The 17,825-nt window shown below is 41.9% G+C and overlaps 1 protein-coding gene across 1 annotated transcript; it reads right to left on the bottom strand.

Moving 5' to 3' along the window:
- Positions 1-14,164: 14,164 nt before the first annotated feature.
- Positions 14,165-16,465, bottom strand: LOC146598675 (uncharacterized). Its single transcript, XM_085299924.1, has 2 exons — positions 16,418-16,465; positions 14,165-15,292 (listed from the first exon to the last, which is right to left on the bottom strand). The coding sequence occupies exon 2, from the start codon at positions 15,221-15,223 to the stop codon at positions 14,165-14,167; it is 1,059 nt and encodes a 352-aa protein (XP_085156050.1). The 5' UTR covers positions 15,224-15,292; positions 16,418-16,465.
- Between the last annotated feature and the right edge of the window lie 1,360 nt (positions 16,466-17,825).

Below are 17,825 nucleotides of genomic sequence, written 5' to 3'. Positions count from 1 at the left end.
ATTTTACTGACAGGTTTCAAATGAGCTAGCATTCTTCCTARAGCTGAGGAAAAAAGCGAGGACTAGAGTTGAGTTTTTGAGCTCTCTACAGACCTCTCTACAGTGTCCTATTGTATAAAAAGAAGAAAATGCAATCTRTTTAAATTGTAGATGAACAAAAGACTACTGGCCAGTACAAAAGCACAAACTAATTAATGAAAATGAGAAAGAAATTTAAAGTGCTATTGACATAAACCCCAGCTCAGGCCTCTATCAACAAACCTGGAAAAAATATGATGAATTTTCCAGTGCTCAAACAAGTAATTTATTCCACTTATGAATATCATTTAAATTGTTTAGAAGCAATTTTTTTTTATTGAAGGAACTAAACTCTAAAAACGTAGACTCATAGTCTTTTCCTCTGACAACAGCRAGGCTGATCGTTTTCCTTGCCTGCAGTAGTTTTCTTTCACTTATTAACACTTTCAGGTCTCATATCAAGGTCTGATTTAAGCCCACCTGATCTGTTGTCTCTGCTAGCTGCCTCCTTCTGTAGTACCTGCTAACTGTGGCTCACCCAGCTCAGTGCCACGTGATCCTCCTCTKCCTGCTCCTTCAGCCTTGCAGGGCTCCCCACGCTGCTAGCTGCCCTCCCTAGCTGAGCCATATGCCACCCCTCGTCCCACCGGCTCTGCTGCACAGCGCTCCTCGCTCCACACCTCTCCACCAAACTCCCACAGCTTCACTGCTGCTTCCATTTCAGCTCGTAGGAAAATGCACTTAACACTGCAAACCAAGAGCAGTCTCTCAGCTCACTGGAAATCCTTCAGCAGCTTCTGGCGTCTCTCGCACCACGGAAGACGTTTACATAAAGTCTCTTGCTCCCTTCTTTTTTATTTTTCCTAGGTGCTAGTCTTTGCATCCCAGTGCAAGAAATAATTGCCATAATCTAGGGCAAACACCAACCCTASGCATATTTAGACAGTTACTTAACCAACATTTCTGTACATTGTTATAAACTCTATCGATTTATATATACTTTTTAACAAAAATCCCTCTCAAACACAGTCATAGAACAAAACCATCCATCAAGACTTCCTATTCATCCTTTCCATTTTATTTTTCTATCAGACATCAAGAGAACACCCTCTTTTTTCTCAGCTGCACCCTACCCTAGAATTGGAGGAATGGAGATATTCCTGCATTAGACCCTAGTTATTAGGTTTATATTAGGAGTCTTATGACTTTATATTAGGAGTCTTATGACTTAGAAAATTGACAGGAAAGTCTGTTTTTATGGGAAATAAGAGTGTCATTTTGAAACTGTTAAAGCTCAAAGATAAGAGCAGTAGATAAAGCGAGCATAATGTTTTACTTTTTCACAGAACAAAAACATACTGACCCTCCCAAATATAAACTGCTATTCAGTAATTTTTTCTCCAGTTTTCCTCTGTTTATGGTGCACAATATAATTCTCTTTTAATTTTTATTTATTTGTGAGCACTCTCTGAGCACCATTCGGACCTGTTGTGTTAAAATTGCTGTTGCCAAGAAAGGCTGCCTGTGTGTCCTGGCTTCAACACCACAGACCATCTGAAAGGGAACCATCTGAAAGGAGATTGTTTCTTTTTGAAGGGCAGCTAGGCATGGGAGCTGGCAGAAATGTCTGAAGCACCAGGAGGCACAGTGACAGAGCAACAGTGAGACCACGGCAATAGCTCATCCTCCAAGATCCTCCAGAGGAGCTGGGAGTTTACCTGAAGCTGAAGGCAAACAAGCAATCAAGCTGCAAAGGTGACAGACAGACAGAAAGATATTTTCTCAGAGATCCATGTGTGGCATTTATGAAACCAAGGAAGATGTTTAAAGGATACAAAAAAGCAAGATCAAAAGGTCTGGACATTAGCAGACTTTAGCCCTCTTTTCTATAACAATTGTTGATTTATTTATTCATTAAAGTATGTATACTCACTATCTACATATACATTCTATGGAAAACAACACAAAGAGTTTGATGTCGTTTATCTAATATGTCTCATGTACCTCATGTACCTAATTTGAAAACTAATAAATTTAAGGATATATAGTAAACAGAGATAGGATGGATTCATTAAACTGATGATTGTATGTCCAGGTAAAAAGGATATCCTCTATGCATACATACTAATTTTAGTCTATTCTTGTAGATGGAGCTAGAGGGTTCTCTCAGGCTATAGAAATCTATTTATGAACTTCATGCTAGGCAGTTTGTTCATAGTTGTCTTGGGAGACTGGAACCAATAGTGGCAGAGTTGTAGCACTTCAAGTATAAATCCTTTTCAGTGGCCTGTGCTAGAAATCTAATTTGATAGTAAAAAATTTGACATGAAGGAAAAACAGTTAGTTAAGTTTTAATACTATTATCCCATTTTCCAATTATCATATGACAATTGTAATCCTTACAACAAGAAAAAATTATCTAAATTAGAAAGGAAGCAAAATAATTATATCTACTGCTCTTGAACGCTCTTAATCCTTTTCTTTTTTTTTTTTTTTTTTCATAATAATGGCTTATCCTTGTAACAATTGAAGACTAGGCAAAGTGAAATTTAATAAGTATTTGTGTATCTGCCTGGATATTTTCAAAAGGATTACCTGTTTTGCAGATTTATAATTTTAGTTTTCATAACATTATTATCATGCAAGGATCAAAGTTTTAAAAATCTATGGCTTTTGAAAGGCTAAAGAGAAATATTTTCTGAATGCTGTACTCCATAAATGCTGGAAATATAATGGAAAAAGTCCTGCCACTGTAGAGATGTCTCTCCCCATATATACAACACAAAATGAGGAAGGTATTTCTGCCAAAAAGTTGGATCTCAGAGTCTTTCTATTTTTATTATCTGATTTGCACTGTATTGATATTGTTGAAAACAAAATAACACAGAAACAACAGAGCTCATCARCGCTACTTTATAAAAATGTCCCTGGGTTAATATAGCCTTCAAAAAAAGATCATTATTCTTGAGAGACTATTTCTGAGCCCATTGGACTCCCTGCTAAATTCYCATAGTCTTCAGTGAAACCAGATCATATTTAAATGGAAAATCATAGTTATAGAGATATATCTTGACAACCCCTAGATGGGAACGGCTCCCATCGCACACCCTGCTCAATCCTCACCTTCTTGYTTAGGCTTCCAAGAAAAGACTCATTCGTGATGTCACTTTCAAAATGTCATATGTCTACCTAGGTAAACAACTGGGAGGCATCAAGAACACATCTGGTAAAAACTGGTAGTGCATTCTGATCAAACCAACAGAGCCCTTGGAGTTTCTCAGTCTCTATATCATAATTTTTAGATARTTCATGTGAGGTTCATTTTAACACTTAAACAAGGGATTATATCTAATCCATATTCAATTGATATACTTAAATCTATCTAGGTGAAAGCATGACCAAAACCTTTTCCTTCAGTACTGAAACTAATTACTAGCACGATAATTACATCTGCAAATCAGATATTGAAATTTTCAAAGCTATTCAAGATATTTAACCAGAAATTCTCCAGTAAAATTATTAGCTGATACATTCTCTGTGTTAATTTAAAGGTATGAAATAACTTTAACTTGATGAAATAAACTTTTTGATTACCATAAGCTATATCACAGTGCATGTATCTGGTACCTGAAATCTTCCAAAAGGAAATGGCTATTGAAAACTATCAATAGCATACAGCTAATGAAACACTTTTGGAAAAAAAAGGAACTTCATAGTTTCAGCTCTTTTTTTCTGTGATTCTGAACAAGTTGCTCCTTCGTATAGTAATATCTTAATAAAAAATAAAAAAAAACATCAAAAACATTAATAGATAATTTTAGAATGATGGAACAGTGTGGAATTCTGTGATTGTAAGAATTCCCCTCTGKAATTTTTTAATTTTTACTTTCTACAAAATCTGAAATCATATTTACATTTTAAAACTAATTCACCTGTAGACACAGGAATGAGGAAAGCCTTAGAACAGGTAAAGCATCAATTTTTGAATGATCAGACAGAACCCAGAAAGCAAGCCATTTCTATAGCAAATGTAATACTTAATTACTTGTTCCTATATCTAAATTAACTTTCTAGAAAAACTATTGACTACACTAGAGATCCATTGTTTTTCTTGTTTCTTTTTTAAATATTTTCCATGGAAAATATGTTATTCTTCAAACATGTTAACACAGTAACTGTCAGTCTATAATTATTTTAACTTGGTCAAGTGTGTCACATGCATTTTAAAAAGAGAACAGTTAAGCCCATGCTAAAGCTCAGAGGAAATCAGCTTCAGAAACATTCTTTTCTAATCCTTATTCTCACACTTCTGTCACTCAAATATGGGGCAATAATGACAAAAGTGAAGAGAAAGGGGAAAAATGAACACATAGAAAATCAAAATACTACTACATTAAATATAGAAAATATTCATAAGTTCAATGGAAGTTAGCAAGAAAAGTTAATAAAAGCTTATATTTCATGCAAAGAAGCTAGAAGTATTCCTTGCTTCACTCTAGAATATACTTCAGAAATCAATATCAATGGTTAGTCCCCAAGATTGTAATTACAATATAAATATATATATAAAAAAATATAAAATATAATAAGAAAGTGGATCTATATAGTTATATTTGAAGCAGAAATCAGAAGAAGAAACAAATCTATATGCACATAAAAATTCCTCTTAACAATATTATTAAGTGTCAAGATTTGTCCCTAAATGTTTAGCATTACTATGCAATCAAATTCCTGGAAGCTAAAATCTAAAGTGACAGTTACCAGCATATGTTGATCCCTTGGTAACTTTTTATCCTGAATGAGTAATACACTGTGCCCGCTCCTTGGATTATAACCAATATTGGCAGTAGAATTTAGCTAACAAAGAAATCTAAATTTATATGTCTAAGTGAATTAGGTTTCAAAGTTTCCATGACTTTTAATGTAACGTAGAGAAACTCTTAGTTCCTCATCTATGTGTAATAAGCTGAATAGTTCTGCAGTCTTTATTGACTACATTGACTAGGGGTCCATAAATTTTAATAGGAATTAAGAGGCCTAGTAAGGTACTCCATCATTGACTGTGGCAGCAAAACGGAAAAGAATCATGACAATTTCAGTCAGCAGTATTTGAAAACATTGTATAAACACAGCAGATAGATCTTTCACAGGACACAGCTCTGTTGAGATGCCAGTTAAAAAAGGGTAAGAAGCATTTAGTTATACCACATTTCATTCTCAGGCTTATCCCTACTTCTGGCTCACTCTTGAAGATGCCCACAACAGGATCTTACATTACCAGTTCTGACGTAGGTCTCTCTAATGACTTGAAGAATTACTATAGTAAAATAATTCCTCAAAATAGGTTAGTGTGAGTGAAATAAGAGTTTTGAGGCAATTCCACAAGAAAGTGGGAAATTGATATTGACTACTGCTTCATAGTAATAATTGACTTTGAGATAATTATGATAAGGAATTAGCTACAACAGTAACAGAATAAGAGAAGGGAAAAATAACATAAGTTTCAAATATAAGTTGCAAATAATAAAGGCTAAATTAAAAATGATGGTGAGAAAGTACATGTAAAGTAACAGCTCTGGACACTGTCCAAACCATTACTGTCCAGGGCCCCTTATATAACTCCAGGGTCCTAGTAGCATAGTATCATTCCCCACTGCCAGCACTTTTGGGTTTCCTTCTAAAAGAAACCAAGAAACTGGGGAGACTGATACTCACAGAACTCTTTCAGGCCAAAATTGGACCAGGACAACAGTCTGCACACAAGGAGAAGAAAACACATTTTGGAGCACAGTTGCCCTGCAGTCTAAACAGCTACGCTCAGCAGGAGACTAAGGAAAAGGCCCACAAATGTAGTTGTCAAGTTTCTTGAACAGAAAAGTCAACATCTCTCCCAGGGGATTTTTGCTGTTTACATCAAGGACAGGAATAATGAAATCTGTCATACAGAAATAGAATTAGCAGGATGGAGGGAGTACATATAATATCATTTTCTCTAAAATATTATTTGAAGAATTATGAAATGATGGTATGAGGAAACATCTGCATGTTATGTAATAGGCCTTCAACAGTTCAATAGCAGAAGGAAAAATTAAYAAGAAGGCAAGGAAGGGGTAAAAGCAAAGCTGAACTTCTAAAAGGCCAAACACTCTTTTGAGTAAATTAAATATTTCTGGTAATAAGTTGAAATAGTGGGTCAACATAGATCACTGGACAAAGTAATTGTGTGATCCTATCCTGGAAATTTTTTATTTTGGGATCTCCAACCATACAATTTTTATAAATAGCAATTTTAAATATGTACATAGTATAAAACAAAACTCCAGATACAGACATAGATACAGATGATATATGAACTGTATGTGTATATATGCATACACACACACACAAACACACACATATACATAGACTTCAAGGGTCCTTAAAGTGTCAACAGGCCATACTGATATTTGTTTCTAGTTTGCATACCTATTTCAAAAAGCATTCTTAAAGACATATTTTAATGAAAAAAGTAATATAAAAGGTATGATGACCTACTCCCCAGCAGTGCTAATTAGACTGATGGAATACTGTAATTGGCTATACAAATCCCAGTACACAAGGTAACTCCTTCAGAGTTAGTATGAGCATCTCACACAGCACTACACTGTATTGCATAGACATATGCTTAAGTATGTTTCTTAGGAAATGATTTGTGTCTGATCTTAATCTCATGTTAACAGGTTCAACTTTTACGTAGATAACATTTCCTACCTTTTTGATGCCAAATTAAAAGAGTTATACACATAAATACTAAGCCAGAGAAAACCTTCATACATTTCTGAAGCAAAATCCCTGTCTTTTTAAATGTTAAATGAGTAGAGATTTGTYAGAGATTTTGTGGAGAAATATTAAACGAGTAGAAAAATGCAGGCCTTGTTTATTGACTGGGTAGTGTAAAAGGCCAGGCATGGAATTTGTAAACAGAACCTCTTTCTTGGATGGCCTGCTCTTTTCTAGGATCAGAAATTAGTCTGTTCAGACTGCCACATCTCTCTCTTAAAAGAGGCTGTGTCAAACTGTCTCAAATTATCATTCTTGGATTTGTGATAATTAGCATGGGTGGGACATAAGACTCCAAACATATTTAACTCTGGATCTTAYGGTTAAATAAATGCTAGCCACTAGGGTAAATAGTAAATTGTATTTCTACTAAGTATTTCAGCCCCAAAGGATCTGTGGTGTTTTGAAAGGCAGAGGCAGAGCCCTGTGCCTAAATACACTATAACACTGCATAACTGCCCTTGCACATTCAGTAATATTTTCCACCACATTCAGCCAGCTGACAACATAGAAAGTGTATAGTCTATAAATGAATGGATTTAAATAAAGCTACATTTTGCAAATTTGCTTGGAAGTCTTGATGGAACAAACAATGTGGCTGGAGCCACATAGGTTGAAATTATGCTGGTGTCTAGAAATATTGGCCTTTTGCTAATTTATTACAATGCACAAAATAAATATTTTTTTCCTGGTGCTGTTTATTCACTTTAGCCAGACAAAGAACACTAACCTAAAGATCATTCTTACAGCTTAAAATAGAATGGGCTTAACGTAATACCTGTGATAAACAGTCTTTAGACTCAGAGCRGGAAGAAATGAACAGAACAAATATTCAGCATATATATTGAATAGATCCACGCAGCATTTGTATTTAATGTATTTAGCTAGGGAAAGGAAGTTGGGGAGAGGGTTAATATGAAAGCATAATACTTCAAAGTGTTCTTCTCTTGGAGGAGAATGATAGACGATAGAAGAAACTTTAGAGTGAAGGATTGTGAAAATTATAACTAACATTTATACAAATATKACAGTCAAGTAAAACAAAAACTGATGTAAACTTTTAAGTGTGATTTTAAGTGTGTCAGACAGACTTTGCCTGCATCAGAGTATGTCCACTTTCAGGTGAGGCTGAAATATGATGTGAAGGAAAGCAGCTCTAAATCAGCCTCGCATGGCAAAATTCAGTTGTAAAGTTTCCAAAGAATATCTTTTTTTTTCAATCATTCACACTCAACCAGAGAAGAGCAGAGTTAGAGGGCATATTAAAGAGGTACACAGGAAACATAAGGGGTATGGAGGGTCTACAGGGTACATACTATTATCAATAGTTTGTTCCATATATTACAGACTGTAATTCACAGTTGCAGTATGAATAAGAGGAAGATCTATAAAAGGCTTAAATTGATTATGACTCCATGATTAGTCTGGAGAAGTAGTGTCTTGGCTCATCAAGCAGAGAAATAGTAACCTCATCATAACTTCCCCCCTTGTCTATGCACCTCTGTCTCGCCCAGTGAATTTTAGTAACGAAAAGACCAAATGCATCAATTTCAATTTCCCAGTTTCCTCTGTCTTGATGGGTGGAGATTTTTTTTKGGGGGGGAGGATATCTGAAAGATCCTAGCTTCTCTTCCCACTATTCTGAATTGGCTTAGAGTTCCATAAATATAAGATACCTTTTCAGGGCACATTATTACTCTGTGGAGTAAAGTATACTGCTGAGTGTCTGCATGCAAGCCACTGAAATATGCCTGCATTATGGAACATGTTTTCATAAAGACTAGCTATTAAGATCATGAGGAAAGTTCCATCAACAATGTACTAGCCTTCAGTTGGCAAGATTTTAGCTTTCTGTAATTTCTCCTGAGAGTACAGGTAAAGAAAGGAAACAAATGCAGTGCAGTGAACATTGCTACAACTGGAAAAGATGTGCTGGGACAAATTCTGAATCAAGAAAGCATTCAGTCATGACTTTCCAAAAACCAAATACTAAGAAAAACTAAGTAAATTAGATAATATGAAAGCATGCTACATGAAAGGGTGGGTTTTAAAATATTGCCAATAATATATGACATCAGTGCAGAATTCCCAATGTCAAGATATTTCAACAAGGGCTTTCAGCTGACTTTGTGGATTAAAATTGACACTAACATGGGAAACCTCCTACCTGATACATAGGTATTTTCTTCTCTCATAGGGTGTTATGAAGCRGATCTGAAGGATTTATTCAGCAAATACAATTAACCCTAAAGTGTAAAGGGAAAAAATATAGTCTTTATTAATTTTATTTTTAAATGTTAGCTTTCCTAGAAGACTTCAACAGCCATATAGAGAAAGATGGTTCTGTCTAACCTCACCTGCTGAACTGAAATGGAATAGGAAATGCCAGTACCAGTTTTAATCTGCTTCTGAATTGGTGTTTGTGCTGTATCTAATGATCACCAAAACTATGGTGTGATTGCAGAATAAGAAGTCATTGTCACTGCTTCCAAAATCCTGCCAAACATACTTGTTGTCTCTGCCCTTGTGGCTTGAATGCAGTCAGAATAACTTCTGTCACAGATGGTGCCAGGGGACCATCACGTGATGTAACAAAAATCCAGAATATTGCATTCATGCTGCAAAGCAAACACCAAAGTCTGCAAGACAAAAAACAAGGCTGAAGAAGTAAAATTATGTGCTATTAAGCACTCTACACACCATTTTTTTAGGCCAAGCACAGGTATTTTGTATGGAGACATGGAGTATAATGATATCAGTCCAAGAATAGCATGGAAAAAAAGAAGCATGAATAATCAAGGAGATATTTCAAGGATACACTAAAGGAACACTTGTTCGAGCAAAATTTACTGACTAATGAATTGGGCTCCTAGCCACAAAATAAAGCTAGGGAATAAAACATCATTGTCTTTACCTTAGAGGCATGAGAAATTCTTAGCAATTTTTTTATGATCTTTGTAATTGAGCATGTAAAAGAAGCACAGAGATTTTGTTGTTGTTGTTGTTGTTGTTAAATGGCTTTTGTAGGCCCATACCTATGCACCTTTTGCATTTTGTTCCCTTCTGCCTCCACCCTGTAGTACTGCCATAGCTGACTGCATGGGACTCACCATGTCCACAAAAATTACAGAATGCTAGAGCATTTAACCAGAAAATAAGACTTCATTCTACTATAGCAGTGTGCTCCCTAAGAGGTTCAAGAGTCTTTGGAATAAACCATTATTTCCTCATTTAAGTACCATGTCTACATCTGAATCGAAATAATCATGATAATTTCTAGTAAGGAGGACTTTTATTGTCACTCAGAACTGGCCTCAGTTCACTCTAATCAGTCTGATCAGTCTGTGAGTTGTAAAAATCCTGCTGACTTCAACTAGGAAGTTACTCCAGTTCCAGGTACTCTAAAAAAWTTGCCTAGAGGTTTCAAACATAATTGCTGCTTTTTTGTGGCATATAACATAAAGATACTACCAACTACAACAAACTTAGCAACTATCAGAGCAARAGTGACATACGAGGGGCAGCTCATCACAGGGAATTGCACAAGTTTTGTACACATACAAAACAATCTTACCTTAGCCCACAGACATGCTGTCCAAACAGGTACTCCTCACTAGCTGCTGGTTATTTCTGTATTTACTCTCCATGTTTTGTTGGTCAAAATTACTACATCCTTCRTTCAAAGAATGATGGCAGGAAAAAGATGGAGACTTACAGTACATTTAACTGTGCATTTGCATTACTTTGAAAGCTTCTTTTTTCTGAACAGTAACCTTTACATTGAAGTTCTGGGCTTTCAAAGTTTCTTAAAAAAAATGATGTTTTTCTCTTTGAGGACCGTTTCTCCTCAGGTAATTGAGTAATGGATAGAAACCCTGCTTACTGACTTAACTACAGATTAATGAAGTTTTCATCTACCTCGTAATCCAATCTGATGTAAAAAGATTATATTGCAAACTACTGGTTGCTCCTTTTAATTAATAAGTAATTGAAATCAATGACTACCAATTTCATGTCTTATTTATATGACCAATTTATATGACAAGTTTCCTTAAGTACTGAAGCATTTTTAAAGCGTTTGTTAGTTTTACACTTCAACAGCACTCACAATTTTAGTTTCTATTTAGCTATAATACTTTTTTGAAAAAAAAATATATTTAGTTCCAGGATTATCGATCTTTAAGCTGCACTGGAGCACAAATGAACATTTCATTACTCCAAAGAACAGCTTTCATTCCCTAGACACTGCTGCACTTTCAATACTGCTACACCTAACAGACAAATACTACGAGGCATCTGCCATAGGGTATTCCAGGTCAGGTTGCATCTCTGGACAATTTGAAGTACCTTAAAAATACCCAAAAAGAGATTGCACTGACCCAGCACTTGTCATACAACCAATTCAAGCAGTATACAGAAGCATTGTTAGAGTGAATAATCTTCATACATTTTTTTCATAAACCTTAAAGTGGAATCATACAATGATTGACAATGTTTTAAAAAAGAAAATGGTTTTGATTAATGGTATAAAAAAGATCTTTCAACTGAATTTCCATAAAAAAATGTATATGCATTTTTGTCCACATTAAGGGGAAATCCAAGACATCTAATTATTATAAAAGAAGGTTAATTAGTAAGGATAAATGAAAGACAAGGATAAAATTCAAATAAAATACAGAGATCTAGCGACTTCTATAACAGTAATGGAAATGCATATTTTTTTATCCTAATTTTCCTATTCAGAGYATAATTCTCATGTATCATAAAAAAATCCACATTCCTGATTTTCAAAAGGATGAATCAGAAGTTCCACTAAATCTAAAAAAGTTCTAACTGTTAAATTCTGACAAAATCAGATGATCTGTGAAGTAACAAACACTTGAAAATTCAAATAGTATTTGTAATATCCAGTTCTGCTTCATCATATCATAACACTRTGCCAACAAAACAAATTTATGAAAGAAAAGAGGAACATTGTTCATTTTACAGTTTATTGGGCAGACATTTTGAGTTACATCAGGTTAAAAACTTACCATGTGCATATGCAGAAACTAATGTTGCTTTTTATAAAAAAAATGTAAATTACTTAATTTTTTACCTACAGAAAAACAATTTGAGACAAAATTGATTTTTGAGCTCTCTTAAATTGTTTTATTGCACACTTCTAAAAAAGACTCAATTTTAAACAAGTAAAATGGTTTTGACTTTTAAAATTTTATGCATTCTTGATAACATGTACATATGGCTTCAATATATACATGTTTAAAAAAGCCAGGACTGAGATGAGCTACATTTATTATTTTGTGTGTAGAATTTTTATTTGAAGAGAGCAGGATGAAGAAAGAACAGCAGCAGATATGTTTGTGTTCTAGAGAAACAATTGTGCATTTCACGAAGCCATGTTTCTTCCAGGCAGTAAGGACTTTTTTTACATACATTTTGCATAACAGACTGCAGGCCTATGGGAAAGTAGAGCACAAGTGTCAAGAAGGGACATGTGGATAAAATATGGCCACAGAGAGCAATTCCTAGCATTCAAAGGTTAAGATACGATAGATGGTTCTTTGTTTTTTTTTTCTTTTAACCCCTATTATACAATTCTTGAGCAAGACGAGATGTACAGAGCAGAAATTCAACACCTTATCCTTGGATCTCCGTGACAGTTTTCCCACTGCAAGGCTATAGCCAAAATGCTACACTGGTGGCCCCAATCCATCCAAAACACTTGCAAAAGTAGCAAGATCTCCAGATGAAAGCATGTCCTCGGGCTGGAGGATTCCCCTCCGGAACAATCCACCTCTCCATCCACACACGCATACCCACATTCATTCCTACTCATAGGAAACKGTGACAATTTCCATGAGATTTGCTAGGCGTAAAACCTTGACATAAACAAATGATTAACAACAAAACATGTGCAGTTAACAAGATACTTAAAGGATGTAAAGTTAAGTGAACCAAAGCACTAAAATTTGGTCTGCACCCAGTGAATATATTCTGCCAACATGGGATTGTTGGGTTAGTTGCTGTGTGGCTTGGATTGACCTCCCAGCCTGTGGGGTAATGTACATTTCTACCTGGTGGTGGGTCTTTGCAACTGGGTTCCTTCTAGGCATTTTGGCTGTTCTGCCTTCTCTAGGAGTGAACGCCGTTGGGATTTTGGGCTCTGCAGGGCAGAACATACCTGTGTTTTGCGCAGCCCACACTKGCAGAGCCTGGGAGATGTTGCCGTCCTGCCTGTCGACTGGCAGGGGGAGGCTGCATCAGCTGCTGCCGCTGGGATTGCCGCTCCGCAGCAGGGCCAGCAGGCGCTCGCCACACTGGCAGTCTTCCCCTTCAGCAGGGCCCACCACCGTGCCTGCACATCTACTCCCACTACCGCAGGCTGTAAGGACCRTTTGCTCACTTAATTGGGTGATTATACATTGCTCCGCAAAGTCCGAGTCTTCCTTCACCTAGATCTGACGTTCCCGGCACAAACCCTTCCTCTGTGGAGCCACTGCTTTCTGGTGCAGAAGGGGCAGAGACAAACCCCGCTGCCCGACCCAGTGAGGGCGCAGAACTCAGCCCGAAGGACTGTGGTGAACTGCACGGCTTTTCTGCCGCGAGACGAGAGCAGATCCCAGAGCAGCACAGTTCTGGCAGCAGAAGTGGTTTGGGAAAGAGAACAAAATGCAAACCAGTGACCCCTACCATGCAAGCAGCCACTCCACCAACACCGTGYGCCTCACCACCACTACGAGAGAYGYTGGGGTGCTGCTGAGCCGGGGAGGAGGGAGGGTGGYGCTCTGGCTTGGCAGYGGCTCCCCATCAACACGCGTTTGCGAAGCCGTGCAAGCTCCTGACTCGCRCTGCTCCGGCTGCTGGGCCAGAAAAGTGGCTCCAGCCCAGGGTTTGCGACCGTCGCCAGACCTGCGTGAAGGCCCCTTACTGCACCCAAATCACAACAGGGGAGAAGTTCTCGAGGGCAAACACATTTCTTCAGGCCAAGGCATCTTCAAAGGAGGTGTTGTGTGCCAGACACCTCCCATCTTCTTTCGGAGAAGTCAAAGCAGACTTTGCTTGCGCAGTCCCCGTTGGCACTGCCACCGCTGTCTCTTTCTGGGCTGCGAATTGGCCTGGGGAGCGCTCGCCCTCCTCTTCTGGGGGACCTGGCAACTCCTCGGCGATACCCTCCCAGCCCTGCTGGAAGCAGAGGGGCCGACGCCACTCTCTGCAGATACGCCAGCCGCAGCCTCCAGCTCTTCCTCTCGGCTCGCCGTTGCGGCAGCGGGGACAGCTGCCTGCAACGGCCTCCGCCCTCCTCTGCCCTCCCCGGGGGGCTTCCTCAGCAGAGCCTCCCCGAAATGCTGGGGAGACCCTGGGGCTGCAACGGCCTCGTGGCCACAGGTGTCCATGGCCCTGGGGAGCTCCTCACGCCCAGGGCCCGGAGGTCTCCTGCTCCGGGATGGGCCCTGTGTGGGGGCTGGTGACCCCTCTGCAGCTGGAGGGTYGTCCAGGTGGGGCGTCTCTGCCTGGCTGCGGGAGCATGGGGGTCCCTGGGCGCCTGGGGAGCGACGGCCCCCCCGGAGCTGGCACGCCTGGCCTCGGCGGTGCGCTCGCCAGTGAACTTGGTGCCTCCAAGCACGAACGGCACCAGGTGACCCGCAAAGGCCGGGCTGCCCGCRCCGAACCTCCGCGCGCTCGTGGGGACAACGAACTCCACCGCAGCGGCCAGCGTCCGGCGGACACCGAAGATGGGGAGCAGCTCCCGCTTCAGCCGAGGCAGCAGCCGAGGCAGCATGGCAGCGGAGAGAGGCCGCGAGAGCCCTGGCAGGCGCCGCCGTCGGGCATGGCTGGCAGCTGCCCCGCAGCGTGAGCCGAGGGCGGTGGCAGCGTGGCCCTGGCCCCTGCCCTGGCGCCCGCCCCCAAGGGGCTCCCGTGGGACGCGCCTCCTCCATCCAGGAGAGCGGGCGCCTGCTTCGGCCAGGCCGCGCCGCCTCCCGCTGCTGCAGCACAGCCGGGCCGAACGGCCCCGGCAGCCCGGCACGGCCTCGGGAGGGGACGGCGCCTGGGCAGRAGGGACCCGGCCGCAGCGGGGTGCCAGGGCAAGCGTCCAGCAAAGCTGGGGAAGGAAGCAGCTCCCCAYGGCTGGAAGCTGGCGACAGAGCCACCTGYGGGAGGCCTGACGGCGAGCTCCTGGAAGTCGTCGTCCGCCGTCCACCGCCACCGAGCGCAGGATGGATCGGACCCCCCGTTGGCAYGGGGGGCACTCGGCTTCRGCCTCGCACCAGCGCCGCACGCAGCCGAAGCAGAGCTGGTGCACGCAGGGGTTCACGGACGCCGCGTTGCCTGGCCCATCCAGGCAGACGGGACAAGTCGTGGCCGAAGAGGTGGCTGCGGCCATGGAGGCTGCAGCAGGCCGGGGAGAGCTGCCAAGGAGAAGCTGCTCGCTCCCAGCGGCTGCCRCCACGCTCTAGGAAGGAGAGAAACACCACGATCAGTCCCGACCCTGGGGAGACGGGAGGCTGGCGCAGGGGCCGGGGGATTGCYRGGGAGCACRAGAGCTGTGGCAGGAAATGGGTAAAGYGGCCTTGAAGAAGGTTAAGAAGCAGCTGCCTAAGCTGCTGCTTTCTGGTTGAGAGGAACCACCCBGGGCCCTGCCRGCCTCTCCCCCAGGAGGGCTCCGCTACGCAGCTGCTSTTCTGGCTCTCTCCCGCGCTGGCGCCGTGTGCCCAGGCTCTGGGCAGGCTCTTCCTCGGGGCGGCCTCCGCCATCCCAGCGCCTGCTCCCTGCGGCTTCTCGAGCCTGGCTCACCCCGGCTGCAGGGACCTCGCGGAGCCGGCAGCGAGGCTCCTCCGGGCTCCCCGCAGCCCCTCCGCCCCCTCCACGCTCACGGGCCACGCGGGACGCCGTGCAGCCCCGGCAGCCTGGCGCAAAGGGGACGGAGCCCGAAGGCGGCTCCTGGGCTCCGCACCGAGAGAGCCGCTGCAGATCCAGAGCGAAGATGCAGACACCTGCACCTCCACAAGGCCTGACCCTCCTCGCCTCACACTCRTGCTTGTGCCCGCTYGGTGGGATCCCGGGGYGAACTGAGCTGGGCRAGACCCTGCGCGCGGATAAAAGCAGCGAGAGCCGAGAGCTMACGGCGCCTCGGGGCCTCCTCGCAAAGGGGCGCGTGCCTCCCTCCCTCRCCCCGGGGCCACTGCTGCTGGAGGCTGCAACCCTTCCATCAGGAGAAACGGCGCTGTGGTCCTCAAACACTCCTCTCCGTTCCCCTCGCTTTAGCTCCTCTCCAGGGACTGCTGGAGATTCACCAGCTCYGTGCCTGCAGCGAAGGCTGTGTCCCTCTCGCGGCCAGTGAGGCCCCTTGCGCATGGCCCATGTCTCTGGGCACGCAGAGCAGTAGCCTGATGGCATGAGTCAGGAATCTGTGCCTCCCTTTGAGGCCACGGTWCAACAGCCACAAGGGTGTCCCCTCCACCTGGCAGGAGTGCTCAACCCAAGGGCCTTCCTCAGGTTGTTGGTCCTCCAGCCCTCACCCCTCTTTCCTTGCTCCCCATGATTTTTTCCTTTCTGTACAGGAACAGAACCATGTTACCGTCTCCAGTGCAGCATCAAYGCCTCCACTTGCTGAAGGAGGTTGTCCTCAGCCTGTGCTTGACTGTCTTTTTTCAAGCTGGGTGTCACTGCTGGGACCATTGGCCTTAAGAGAGAAGTTTCTTGATGACCTCAGCTCTGATGGGTATCAACAGCCCAGTTATCCTGTCATGGCCAAGATGAGTCCCTCTTCTAGGGGGCTCGTGGCAGGCGGGAGCTGAAAGTGGGTTTCTTGCTCTCCAGGATTTTCTCATCTCTGAGGGAGAGAGGAAAGTCACTGTGTCACTGCCTCCAGGCTACTTATTTGCCAAAGGGGCTTGTGCTGGGCCAACTCATTGGTGTACTCCAAGTGTGAGGCTCTACTTTTTCAGCTTGGATTCAATTCTGGGAGCTTGCAGGCCCCCTTGGCCCAAGAAAGAAGTGTCTCTGAGCTCCTGTGTCACAGGTAAAACAGTTTGGAGTCAGGGAATTTTATCTGGCCTGATTTACTGCCCACCAACACAAACCTCTGACTATTGATTCCCACATGGTGAAAAAGAAAGACACAAACCATTTGACCAATGTTTCCACAAATACCCATCTTCATCCCTTTCCAGTCTTATCTTTCCATATTTTTGCCTTAGGTTACACAAAGTTCATCAGTACTTTTAACTTTGCTAGCAGGCTGGCAGACCTGGTAAATTTTTTTTGAGGATGACCTGCTAGAAAGCAGCTCTGCAGAGAACATTGGGGGCAGAGCACTAGAACAGGTTGCCCAGAGAGGTTGTGGAGTCTCCTTTCCTGGAAATATTCAAAGCCCGCCTGGATGCAACCCTGTCTAACATGCTCTAGGTGACTCTGCTTGAGCAGGTGGGTTGGACTAGAGTATTTAAGCAAGTATTTAAAAGTTAGAAAAATCCAGAAATAGGAGTCTCAATAAACACTTAATTCAGCCTCTTCTCTGCATGCATTTAACTGAATCCATTCAACGGGTAGAATGAATATATATTTGTTTTCATAACACCTCCACCTTATATTTGATTTCCTATATTGTACTCTGTGGGCCCCTATTAGAAGAAAAATGTGTTTCAGAGCTCACATTCTAATCTTCTTTTTGATAAATTAATGTGTATCCTCTGATCTCAGTGACCAATTATTCCTATTCTCAACTAGCTAAGTTGCTGAGCAGTAATTGAGTGAATTTCTTTTCATGCATTTAAATAGATCTTGATGCTGATGCAATTTATGTTTATTCTCAATGTTTAATCATCCAGAACTATCATACATATCACAGTGATGCACTCAAGAATGGCACAGCAATGTAAACCAGTGATCTGTCACTGAGAACTTTAAATCCCTTGCAGCTGTGATTTCATTTCATACTGATAAATGGCATCTCCATAATCTAATATTGGAACTGTAGTTACAGC

Source organism: Rhea americana, unplaced genomic scaffold (genome assembly GCF_003343005.1).
Source record: "Rhea americana isolate MKP2758 unplaced genomic scaffold, rheAme1 scaffold_156, whole genome shotgun sequence".
Lineage (NCBI taxonomy): Eukaryota > Metazoa > Chordata > Aves > Rheiformes > Rheidae > Rhea > Rhea americana.
This window is presented reverse-complemented; position numbering and strand designations above follow the sequence as displayed.